This window comes from Rhincodon typus, chromosome 9 (genome assembly GCF_021869965.1).
Source record: "Rhincodon typus isolate 14 chromosome 9, sRhiTyp1.1, whole genome shotgun sequence".
In the NCBI taxonomy this organism is placed as follows: domain Eukaryota; kingdom Metazoa; phylum Chordata; class Chondrichthyes; order Orectolobiformes; family Rhincodontidae; genus Rhincodon; species Rhincodon typus.
Window position 1 is genome coordinate 74654010 of NC_063340.1, and position 13210 is coordinate 74667219.

Genomic DNA, 13210 nt, shown 5'->3' on the forward strand with positions numbered 1-13210 from the left:
CAGAACGTGCAGCCCTCCGCTCCAATCCCAACCTCACCATAAAACCCGCGGACAAGGGAGGCGCAGTTGTAGTATGGCGCACTGACCTCTACATCGCCGAGGCCAGACGCCAACTCTCCGACACCTCCTCCTACCGCCCCCTTGATCATGACCCCACCCCTGAGCACCAAACCATCATCTCGCAAACCATCCACAACCTCATCACCTCAGGTGACCTCCCACCCACGGCCTCCAACCTCATCGTCCCCCAACCCCGCACCGCCCGCTTCTATCTCCTTCCCAAAATCCACAAACCTGAATGCCCTGGTCGACCCATTGTCTCCGCCTGCTCCTGCCCCACCGAACTGATCTCCAACTATCTAGACTCCATTTTCTCCCCCTTGGTCCAGGAACTCCCTACCTATGTCCGTGACACCACCCACGCCCTCCACCTCCTCCAGAACTTCCAATTCCCCGGTCCCCAACACCTCATCTTTACCATGGACGTCCAGTCCCTCTACACCTGCATTCCCCATGCAGATGGCCTCAAGGCCCTCCGCTTCTTCCTGTCCCGCAGGCCCGACCAGTCCCCCTCCACTGATACCCTCATCCGCTTAGCCGAACTCGTCCTCACACTCAACAACTTCTCTTTCAATTCCTCCCACTTCCTACAGACAAAGGGGGTAGCCATGGGTACCCGCATGGGCCCAAGCTACGCCTGCCTCTTTGTAGGTTACGTGGAACAATCCCTCTTCCGTACCTACACCGGCCCTAAACCCCACCTCTTCCTCCGTTACATTGATGACTGTATCGGCGCCGCCTCGTGCTCCCACGAGGAGCTCGAACAGTTCATACACTTCACTAACACCTTCCACCCCAACCTTAAGTTTACCTGGACCATCTCTAACACCTCTCTCCCCTTCCTGGACCTCTCTGTCTCCATATCGGGCAACCACCTAGAAACCGATATTCATTTCAAGCCCACCGACTCCCACAGCTACCTAGAATACTCCTCCTCCCACCCACCTTCCTGCAAAAATGCTATCCCCTATTCCCAATTCCTTCGCCTCCGCCGCATCTGCTCCCAGGATGAGGCATTCCACTCCCGTACATCTCAGTTGTCCTCGTTTTTCAAGGACCGTAACTTCCCCTCCTCGGTGGTCGAGAACGCCCTCAACCGTGTCTCCCACATCTCCCGCACCTCATCCCTCACACCCCGTCCACGCAATAAAAACCAAAAAAGAATCCCCCTCGTCCTCACGTACCACCCCACCAACCTCCGGATCCAACGCATCATCCTCCGACACTTCCGCCATCTGCAATCCGACCCCACCACCAAAGACATCTTTCCCTCCCCACCTTTATCTGCTTTCCGGAGGGACAACTCTCTCCGTGACTCCCTTGTCCGCTCCACACTCCCCTCCAGCTCCACCACACCCGGCACTTTTCCCTGCAACCGCAGGAAGTGCTACACCTGCCCCCATACCTCCTCCCTCACCCCCATCCCAGGCCCCAAGAAGACTTTCCACATCAAGCAGATGTTCACCTGCACATCTGCTAATGTGGTATACTGCATCCGCTGTACCCGGTGTGGCTTCCTCTACATCGGGGAAACCAAGCGGAGACTCGGGGACCGCTTTGCAGAACACCTACGCTCGGTTCGCAACAAACAACTGCACCTCCCAGTCGCGAACCATTTCAACTCCCCCTCCCATTCCTCAGACGACATGTCCATCCTGGGCCTCCTGCAGTGCCACAACGATGCCACCCGAAGGTTGCAGGAACAGCAACTCATATTCCGCTTGGGAACCCTGCAGCCCAATGGTATCAATGTGGATTTCACAAGCTTCAAAATCTCCCCTCCCCCTACCGCATCCCAAAACCAGTCCAGCTCGTCCCCGCCTCCCTAACCTGTTCTTCCTCCCACCTATCCCCTCCTCCCACCTCAAGCCGCACCCCCATCTCCTACCGACTAACCTCATCCCGCCCCCTTGACCTGTCCGTCCTCCCTGGACTGACCTATCCACTCCCTAACTCCCCACCGACACTCACCTTTACTGGCTCCATCCCCGCCTCTTCGACCTGTCTGTTTCCTCTCCACCTATCCTCTCCTCTGTCCATCTTCTATCCGCCTCCCACTCTCTCCCTATTTATTTCAGAACACCCTTCCCCTCCCCCTTTTCTGATGAAGAGTCTCGGCCCGAAACGTCAGCCTTTCTGCTCCTATGATGCTGCTTGGCCTGCTGTGTTCATCCAGTCCTGCACCTTGTTGTCTCGGATTCTCCAGCATCTGCAGTTCCTACTATCTCTTTTAAAAATAATTGTCCCTTCTGATGACTTGGAGAAGCAACAGGTCTTGCGTGGATCGATTGTGCGTGTTAAATTGTACCATTCTTAGGTGACCACCTTGTCATCTTACTTCATTGACAGATGTGCAGGCATCTAACAATTTAGAGGAGTGTCAGACAAACAAGAGTTTATTTTTAAAACCAATGTTTGTATTAATTTTGAATTGTTATTTCTTGTTCGCAGGCTAAATTCAAATGTTGAATGCGTACCATATCATTTTCAGTTGAGCTACAAGAATGCAAAGCAACTTATTCAACAATATCCTTTTTTTGTGTTATTTTCGTGATAGGGATTAAATTATTTTTGATTATTTAGATTATTCTTAACTCATTTCTTCAAATATGACATTGTAGTAGATTGCTCTGACAATGTCCCTACACGGTTTCTTGTCAATGACGCGTGTGTTCTGAATGGGAAGCCACTGGTATCAGCTAGTGCTCTAAGAATGGAGGGACAGGTAAATAAATAATAACAAATACTTATTTAAAAATTATTTCACTGATGTTTACGTTTAAAGTATTATTAATCTAGATTGAACAGGGGACAAATGGGTGGCGTTGTGGTAATGTCACTAGATGAGTAATCTAGAGATCCAGATTCATGTTCTTCCTCGTGTATCAGCTTGAATAAAACCAGTGAACGAAGGGATTTGAGTCTTGTCTCATCACAGTGGGTACAGGAGGGAGGAAATCCTTCCTGCCTCACTGTGAAGTCGATACAAACCTGATAGTTGATCATATGATGGATACTAGGAGTTCTGAAATGGGACAGGTTCAAGTCTCATGCTGACAGCTGTAAGCTGAAACATAAAACTGGTCTCAGTAATGGCTACATTGTGACCTGTCAGATTTATTAGTGTTCTTCAGGCAGTGAAGTTTTTCATCTTTACCTACTGTGGTATATATGTGACCCCAGACTCACAGCATTGTGATTGAAATTACTTATTGCATTATAGAATAAACATCTGAATAATTTGAAATTTCCTTATAATTTGGAATCTTAAGAATTCCCTACCTGTGAGAGCAATGGAGCCCCTATTGTTAATATATTAAAGGCTGTTAGATTTTTAGTTATTCCAGGATCAAACAATATGGGGAATGGATGAGAAGTAGAATAGAGGTGATCTTGATTCCAGTGAATTATAGTTGGCTTGAAGAGCTGATTATCTACTCCAGCATTTTTTTCCTATTCATTTGTGGGATGTGGGTGTCGCTGCCCATTCTTGCCCATTCCTAATTGCCCTTGAGAAGGTGGTGGTGAGCTGCCGCCTTGAACCACTGCAGCCTTCTTGCTGTGGGTTGACCCACAATGCTATTAGGGAGGGAATTCCAGGATTTTGACCCAGCAACCGTGAACGAACAGCGATTATATTTCCAAGTCAGGATGGTGAGCAGCTTGGAGGGAAACTAGGAGGTGGTGTTCCCATGTGTCTGATGCCCTTGTCCTTCTAGATGGAAGTGGTCTTGGGTTTGGAGGTGCTGTCTGAGGATCTTTGGTGAATTTCTGCAGTGCATCTTGTAGATAGTACACAGTGCTGCTACTGAGCGTTGGTGGTGGAGGCAGTCGATGCTGCGGATGTAGTGCCAATCAAGCGGGCTGCTTTGTCCTGGATGATGTCAAGCTTCTCGAGTGTTGTTGGGGCTGCACCCATCCAGGCAAGTGGGGAGTATTCCATTACACTCCTGACTTGTGCCTTGTAGGTGGTGGACAGGCTTTGAGGAGTCAGGAGGTGAGTTACTTGCCGCAATATTCCTAGCTTCTGGCCTGCTGTTGTAGCCACTGTGTTAATGTGGTGAGTCCAGTTGAGTTTCTGGTCGATGGTAACCCCCAGGATGTTGATAATGGGGGAGTCAGTGATGGTAACACCATTGAATGCCAAGGGACGGTGGTTAAATTGTCTGTTATTGGTGACGGCCATAGCCTGGCATTTGTGTGGCGCGAATGTCACTTGCCACTTGTCAGCCCAAGCCTGGATATTGGCCAGATCCTGTTGCATGTGAACACGGACTGTTTCAGTATCTGAGGAGTTACGAATGGTGCCGAACATTGTGCGATCGTTGGCAAACATCCCCACCTCTGACCTTATGATGGAGGGAAGGTCACTGATGAAGCAGCTGCCAGTGGGACAGGACATATCCAGGGATGGTGATGGTGGTGTCTGGGACATAGTCACACTCACAGAATCATACCTTATGGACAATGTCAGGCTGTTGCTTAACTAGTCTGTGAGACCGTGCTCCCAATTTTGGCACAAACCCCCAGATGTTAGTGAGGAGAACTTTGCAGGGTTGACAGGGCTGTTTCTGCTGTTGTCTTTTCCGGTGCCTAGGTCGATGCCAGGTGATCCATCTAATTTCATTTCTTTGAGTCTTAGTAGTGATTGGCACATCTGAATGGCTTGCCAGGCCATTTCATAGGGCAGTTGAGACTCAACCACATTGCTGAGGGGCTGGAGTCACATGTAGGCCAGACCAGTGAGGGTGGCAGATTTCCTCCCCTGAAGGACACTAGTGAACCAGATGGGTTTTTCCGACAATTGACAATGGTTTTGTGGTGATCAGTAGATTCTTAATTCTACCATCTGCCATGGTGGGATTCGAACCTGGGTCCCCAGAACATCAGCTGGGTTTCTGGATTAACAGTCTAGCGATAATACCACTTGGCCATCGTCTACCCTCTTTGTCTTGTTCTTATGCAACACTGCTAAGGTATATCGGTCTCTTTTTGAAAAAAACTGAGATGAAGGATTAAGTAGATGAGTACACGTCACTACGAAAAGAATAGGAAGAAAGATGAAGTCAGTTAGTGAGTAGTTGGGAAATAGTTGGCAATATGGTTAGAACCATAGAATTCCTACTGTGCAGCAAGATTTGGCCCATCAAATCTGCACTGATCCTCCAAAGAGCATCCCACCCAGACTCCTCCCCATAACCCTATATGGGTTTATTATCCTGACTAACCCACCTAACCTGCACATCTTTGGACTGTGGGAAGAAACCAGAGCACCCTGAGGAAACCCACGCAGACACAGTGAGAACGTGGAAACTCCACAGAGATATTTGCCCAAGACTGGGGTCAAACCCAGGTCTCTGGTGCTGTGAGGCAGTAGTGCTAACCACAGTGCCACCATGCTGCTGTTAAAGTACTCATAATTGTTGTTTGTTTTTTATATTGAGAGTTTTTAAGAGTAACTTTTTTTTTAAACTTTTCAGCTTACAGTATATAACTACAATGGTGGCCCCTGTTATAGATGCCTCTATCCAAAGCCACCTCCAGCTGAGACTGTAACTAATTGTTCCGATGGTGGAGTTTTGGGAATAGGTAAGACCATAAGAAACAGGAATAGGAGTAAACCATTAGGCCCCAAGAGCCTGTTCTTCTTTTCGATAGGATCATGGCAGATCCAGTGTTTCTCACATCAAATTCCCTGCCCTTTCCCCATAACTCTTGGTTATCCTACTGATCAAGAATTTATCTGTCTATCTCAGCCTCAAATATACACAAAGATTCTGCCCACAGCTCTCTGTGGCAAGACTGTTCAACCCTCTTGAGAAGAAATTTCTCCTCATCTTGGTGTTAAATTGGCACCCCTTTTATATTTAGACTATGCTGTCTAGTCCTGGACTGTCCCATGAGGGGACATATTCTCTCAGCATTTACCCTGTCAAGCCTCTTACTTAACCTATTACTATCTTTCTGTAAATGGTTTGTATCCCTGTCCAACCTGATTCCCCATTGACTTTTTTTTTGCGTTGTTGTTTGCAGATTTGGTGTCAGTACCTTTACTCCCTTCCTCCAAGTCATTAATATATAATGTAAACAGTTGTGTTTCTAGCACCGATCCACATAGAACCGCACTTGTCAAGGGTCACCAACCTGAAAAAGAACCCCTTATCCTCACTCATTGTTTCCTGCCCATGACCCACTCCTCTATCTTATTGATAACTTTTGACATTAACAATATGAGTTAATTGTTATATACTCCAGATGAGAAAAAGTGCTCATCCTGCTTTATAGTGGACTCATTCTTGTGACTTGAATGTTTTCTGTTATATCCTTTTGAGAGGGAAATAAAGCAATCTATAAGTAATTCAGGAAATCTTTGTGTAAAACTCTTCTCCGATCCTTCAAAAGCAATAAACTCGTCCCAGGAAACAATCTTGCTTGTTACCCACAATCTTACCTGTATTTTGTTGTGGTTTTCCAAAAGTACATTTTCCAACCTTCTTGAAGGCATTCAAGGAACCAGTCTTCACCAATGATTGACAACCCTATGAAGAAAATAAAACTTCCATGCATCTTCCTTCACTTAGTTTTAAATGGTTGATCCCTATTTCTAACCAACAACCATGATAAGAAACTGAACTGGACCAACCAAGGAAGTACTGTGGCTATAGGAGCAGGTCAGTGCTAGGAATCCTGCAGCAAATTACTTGTTTCCTGACTCTCCAAAGCCTGTCCACCATCTACATGGCACAAGTCAGGAGTGTATTGGAATACTCCCCTTTCACCTGGATAAGCGCAGCTCCAACAACACTCAAGAAACTTGACGCCATCCAGGACAAACAGTCCTGACCGAGGTAGATGGTTGGCTCTGCATCCACTCTGTTCACTACCGATACACAGTAGCAGCAGTGTACACCATCTACAAGATGCACTGCTGAAATTCACCAAGCCTACTTAGCACCTTCCAAACCTATGACCACTATTGTCTGGCAGGACAAAGGCAGCTGATACATGGGAATAACACTGTTTGCAAGTTTCTTTCCAAGCCATTCATCGTCCTGACTTGGAACTACAATGTCATTTCTTTTGTGTTTCTGGGTCAAAATCCTGGAACTCACTAACAGCATTGTGGGTGTATCTATACCAAATGACTGTAGCAATTAAAGAAGGCAGCTCACTTCACCACTTCAAGAATATTTGGGGATGGGCAATGAATGCTGGTCCAGCCAGTGAAGTCCACATCCCTAGGTTAAGTTTTTTTTTAATATAAATATACACTTCAAGGCAATTTATCTACTTGTTTGTAATTGATGCCCTTAATTCTCAAAACTAAGTCATATCATTGCTACATCTGTGCATCTCCAGCACAACCAAAACTATCTCCATAGCTTCGTTAAGATCATTCTTGTCTATCTCTAGATAAAAGTCCTTGAAGTAAAATAGAGACCAAAGCTACACAACACTTCAGATAATATCTCACTTACATTTTATATAAACAACAACATAATATCGTAGTTTTGTTCAGCAGGACTCGAACACAGTTTTCTCTGGCACTCAATGGAGGTTGAACCTTTTTTTATGGAGTGATTAAAGGCTACAGTCAAGTCTCTTTTCTTGTCTGCCACCTTTCATACACACTCAAGTACATGACACTGCACATGAACTCTGTCCACTGATGTGTATTACAATGTGTTGGGTTTCTGTTTTGTTTAGTAAACATTAATAGCTCAAGAATCACCATTGACTCATACTGGTGGCAATCATTGAAATCAAGTTTTGAAAAGTTATAGTATCTGAGTTTATAAATTATAACTGAGAATTATAATGGATTGTTGATATGTGTTACCATTGCAAATTAGCACCCCCATACTGCCTTCATCCCAGGCGCACTGTCTGGTTTGTTTTGTCTGTGGGCAAGGGGTCTTGCATCCTTCCAGAACCCCCTGGCCTTGTTTCATTCTGACTGTCAGATAAGGGCAGAATTTGCTGGAGAGGACTGGGTTAGGAGTTGAGCAGAAAAGATAGTAGATGAACAGTAGTGAGTGTTTAGGGGAGGGCCTGTTAGGTAATTAATAAGACAAGTTTGGTAAGATGCATGAGGACTCGCTAAGCCTCTGAGCGACCCTTTGATCAGAGTTCTGGCACTGTAAGTTAAGGGCATCCTCCAATAGCATTCCAAGGGTCTGGACATGGTCATTTGGCGATTTGGAGTAGTCAGACTCAGGATCTTCTGATAGGTGAGCAAATGAATAAAAGGCAGCACGCCATCCTTCTTGACTTTTTTTTTTCCTATTTTTGGGTTGTTTCTCTCATGGACTGAGCGAGAGGCAGGTATTACAGGAGATGGAAGTGGATAGGCACAATGCGTGCTGCTGGAGCAGGTGAGGAGGCAGTGGAGAGGACATGCAGTGTTAGTGTTATGGGTTAATCTTAGTGCGAACACATGGTGCAAGATTTTGCATGCGATAGAGTAGTAGAGCTCAAGCCTTTGGTGGGAGGTGTGTATAGTATTATGGGTAGTGATTTTTGAGGTGTCTGGAAGATGATAGTGGCACTTACGCTGGCTTCTTCCAAATGGCTGAGATTGCCAACTGGGTTAAAGCAACCTTGAACTAGGCAGGCATGGTCTGGCATTCTGGCTCCAGTGTCTAGGGCAATGTCAGCAACCATGTAGGCAGCTCCACTCATCTGATAATGCTTGGTCAGATGCACAGTGGGGCTTTAGAGATGGCATTGAAGCAAGGGATGCTGGTGAGTTCATTGATATTTATGCAGTAATAAGTTGTTTTAGGAATGACGTGATAAGATGGGGGTGGAAATTAGACATGAGGGATGCCATAGGGGTGTGATAGGTAATTAATGAGGCGAGTTTGGTCAGATAAGACCAGAGAACTTGCTCGGCCTCATGACAACAAACTCTCCAGAAACTCTACACAGCTCAGATTTGACCGAAAGGTTTTGTTAGATTCAGTCTAGAGAGTTGGGGAACCTGTAACTAGTGGAGTACCACAGGTTTTTAATCAGGGGAATTGAGGGTTATATGGCGGTAAGGCAGGAACCGGAGTTGAGCAAGATAAAATCAGCCATGATCTAGTGACTATTGGAAAATTATGCAAAATTTTCCACTCCTCTTTCCTTAAACACCCTGGACTACAATCCTTCTGAAATCGGTGACTTATCTATCCTTCACATGACCAGCCTTTCTACTATATCTTGTCTATCAATTTAATTTTATTCGTCACTCGGAACCCAGACCGGGTGTCACTGAGCAGGTTATTGTTGAGCAAGTGCTGTTTGATAGCACTGTTGATGACACCCTCTATCACTTTACTGATGATTGAGAGTAGACTGATGGGCCGGTTATTGGCTAGATTAAAATTGTCCTGCTTTTTATGTATAGGACATACCTGGGCAATTTTTCACAATGTCGTGTCGATGCCAGTGTTCTGTCGTAACTGGAACAGCTTGACGAGGTGGGCGGCAGGTTCTGAAGCATAACTCTTCAGTATTACTGCCAGAATATTGTCAGGGCTCATAGCCTTTGCGGTATCCTGTGCCTCCAACCATTTCTTGAATTTTTATGGAGTGAATCAAATTGGCTGAAGACCGGTATCGGTAATGCTGGGGACCACTGGAGGAGGCAGAGATCGATCATCCATTCAGCACTTTTGGCCGAAGGTTGCTGCGAATGCTTCAGCCTTATCTTTTGCGCTGATGTGTTGGACTCTTCCATCATTGAGGATGGGGATATTTGGAGCCTCCTCCTCCTCCAGTGAGTTGTTTAATTGTCCACCATTATTCTTGACTGGATGTGAAAGTACTTCAGAGCTTAGGTCTGATCCGTTGGTTGTAGGATCACTGAGCCCTGTCTGTCACTTGCCGCTTGTGCTGTTTGGCATGCACATAGTCCTGTTTGATAGCTTCACCAGGTTGATACCTCATCTTCAGGTATGCGCTGGTGCTGCACCTGGCATACCCTCCTGCACTTTTCATTGAACCAGGGTTGATCCCCTGGTTGTTGAGTGCGGGATATGCCAGGTCATACAGTTGCAGATTATGCTGGAGTACAGCTCTGCTGCTATTGATGGCCCGCAGCGCCTCAAGTATGCCCAGACTTTAGTTGCTAGATCTGTGTGAAGTCTGTCCCATTTAGCATGGTGATAATGCCACACAACACAATGAAGGTTATTCTCAGTGTGAAGGTGGGACTTCATCTCCACAAGGATTGTGTGGTGGTCACTCTTACTGATGTTGTCATGGGCTGATGCATTTGCAGTTGGCAGATTGGTAAGGATGCGGTCAAGCATGATTTTACTTCTTGGTTCCCTCACCACCTGCTGACAGACCCAATCTTAACAGCTGTGTCCTGCAGGACCTGACCGGCTCAGGCAGTAGTACTGCTGCTGAGCCACTCGTATTGGTAGACATTGAAGTCACCCACCAGAATACAGTTTGTGCCCTTGCCATCCTCAGTGCTCGCACCAAGAGTTGTTCAGCATGGAATGTCGATTCATCAGCTGAGGGAGGATAGTACGTGGTAATCAGGAGGAAGTTTCCTTGTCTGTGTTCAGCCTGAAGCCATGAGACTCCCTAGGGCAACTACATCCTGATTGTACATTACTGTGCCACCACCTCTGCTATGTCTGTCCTGCCAGTGGGACAGGACATAGCCGGGTATGGTGATGGTAGTGTCTGGGACATAGTCATGCTCACAATGCCAGGCTATTGCTTGACTAGTCTGTGAGGCAGGTCTCCCAGTTTTGGCACTGGTTCCCAGATGTTAGTGAAGAGGACTTTGCCATGTTGACAAGGCTGTTTCTGCCATTGTCTTTCCTTGCCTAGGTTGATGCCAGGTGATCTGTCTGGTGTCATTTCTTTGAGATACATAGCAATTTATACAACTGAATGGCTTGCTAGGCCATTTCAAAGGGCAGTTGAGGGCAATTTCCAGTTGGAGCTTTAATAGAACAATTTGTGCTTTGAGCTGTTTCTTAACTTGAAATGTGGTAACTTATTGAGAGAAAATCTGATTTTATACCTATCGTGCCTTGAGGCTATTATACTTGCTCTACTTTGCATTATGCTCTTCAAATAGAATACTGTTTTAGGTATTTTAGGTATTGTTCAGAGATGGTGTTACGAACCTCTGGAGCAGGTGGAACTTGAACCCAGGCCTCCTGACTCTGAGATAGAGACACTTCCATTGTGCCACTATTCTGTTTTATACTTGCTAGATCTGGTTAATGCCAGGAGGAGTGAAATGAAAAAATGATCATGGTAGAATACGTGGACATACTGTTTAGATACAAACTGGGCAGTGGGCCAGTGGTGATGTGAGGAGCCTTCTGACCTCGTGGTCAGGTATGTGATATATTTCACATATTTCATTCTGATAGTAATGTTAAACTTTTTTTTTAAGCAGACTTCCTTCATGAATTTATTGAACGATTCTGTGATTTTTCACATTGCCCGGGAAGCAGCTTTCTCTTGTACTAACAGTGTTATTTCTATTTCTCTCATCTCTGCCTCTGAGGCTGAAATGTTACAATCTGTAAGGTGCCATTAGCAAAGAGAAACGTGAAGGGCCATTGGAACTATGCTACAAGCATTCATGTTTTTAAACAAAAACACAAAATTTATTATATTTAATGAATGAATTAAGCAAAGAATTGCTTAAGAATTAAGCAACTTAAGCATATTGAGCAATATACTTAGCACTGTTAGTTTATTGCTGAGAAAAGAGATATGGCATTGAAGCTTTTCATCTTGCACTCATAAGGACAGTTAACTGCCAAACTTGAAATTCAAGCCAGGTAAGCCAAATCCGTTTTTTAAATTATTAATTCTTGGGATGTGGGTATCATTGGCAGGCCAGCATTTATTGCTCATCCCTAATTATTCTTGAAAAACGTGGCAGTGCCTTTATAAATGACTGTAGTCGATGTAGTGCAGTAATTATGTTTAGGTAATGTGTTGTTATGGAGGTAGTTCCAGGATTTTGCTGGCCATGTTTGAAACACAATGCTCACTTCCCTGAATTTTTTTAAAGTTTTGTTAACCTAACAACTTTTTTTTCATATTATAGTGCCTGGAATTCTGGGATGTATTCAGGCACTGGAGGTGCTGAAGATTGCGTCAGGGATAGGATGTATCTTTTTAATTCCTTACCACTGTAACATAATAAAATGTTTCTGTGAAATGCTCTAGTGCATTGGGGTACCCATTGGTAAAGTACAGTTGCTGAATGAAAACTTCGAATTGTAATCTTTACAAGTGGTAGCAGTAGATTCTGAAAAGCTAATGATTTGAGTTATATAACACCAAAGACACAGTAATGTCGAAAGGGTGATTCAGTACAATACTGCCCCCATGTGGCTACAGGTGACCTTTGGTTGTACCATCCCAGTAATTTCTCATCATAAAATCATTATACAATATTTGAAAACAAAATGAGGGATTAACATTTTTCATTCCACCCCCATCTTCCAATTTCCCTGTTTTCTCCCTTTATTTCCCAAAATTGGATTGATGTGTGTTTTTTGAAAAAAAACAAAAATTAATGTGGTCACACCGGTATCTGTAAATGTGTTGTTTTTGCCAAGAGAAATATACTGTAGATGCTATAAATCTGAAAATTTTTTAAAAAATCAGAAAATGCTTGAAAATACTCAGCGGTTGGCAGCATCTGCAGAAAGTAAAACAAATTGAGTTTGAGATTAATGATCTTGCAAGGTTGTTGCCAATTTCATTGTATGTTGTTCCTGCCTTAAACGTGGGACTTTTAGAATGATGGGAAAGTAAAATGCCCTTTTCTGCAATGCATTTTCTGAGGAAGGGTCTAGACCCGAAACGTCAGCTTTCCTGGTCCTCTGATGCTGCTTGGCCTGCTGTGTTCATCCAGCTCTACACCTTGTTATCTCAGATTCTCCAGCAACTGCAGTTCCTACTATCTCATGCCCTTACCAGTGGCAACTTTTCCCCAGCCCCCCTCAAATCTAATGGTAACTGCTTCCTTGATGCTAAACGTCGGCATAGATGCAGTTCCGTCTGTTATCTCACTCAGTTGGGTAATGTTCATGTATGAAGATTTGATTTGGACTGACATGCACTGAACAGGTTAGTTTAAATAATAAAAGGATTATATTATGTGAGATGA

The 13210-nt window shown here is 44.8% G+C and overlaps 1 protein-coding gene across 1 annotated transcript in view; it reads left to right on the forward strand.

The window, feature by feature from the left end:
• Positions 1–13210, forward strand: part of mocs3 (molybdenum cofactor synthesis 3) — a 53535-nt gene that overhangs the window by 10129 nt on the left and 30196 nt on the right. Inside the window, exons 4-7 of the mRNA XM_048600907.1 lie at positions 2512–2586; positions 2668–2785; positions 5541–5649; positions 12140–12202. Coding sequence (XP_048456864.1) covers positions 2512–2586; positions 2668–2785; positions 5541–5649; positions 12140–12202 — 365 coding nt within the window. The remainder of the gene's footprint in view (positions 1–2511; positions 2587–2667; positions 2786–5540; positions 5650–12139; positions 12203–13210) is intronic.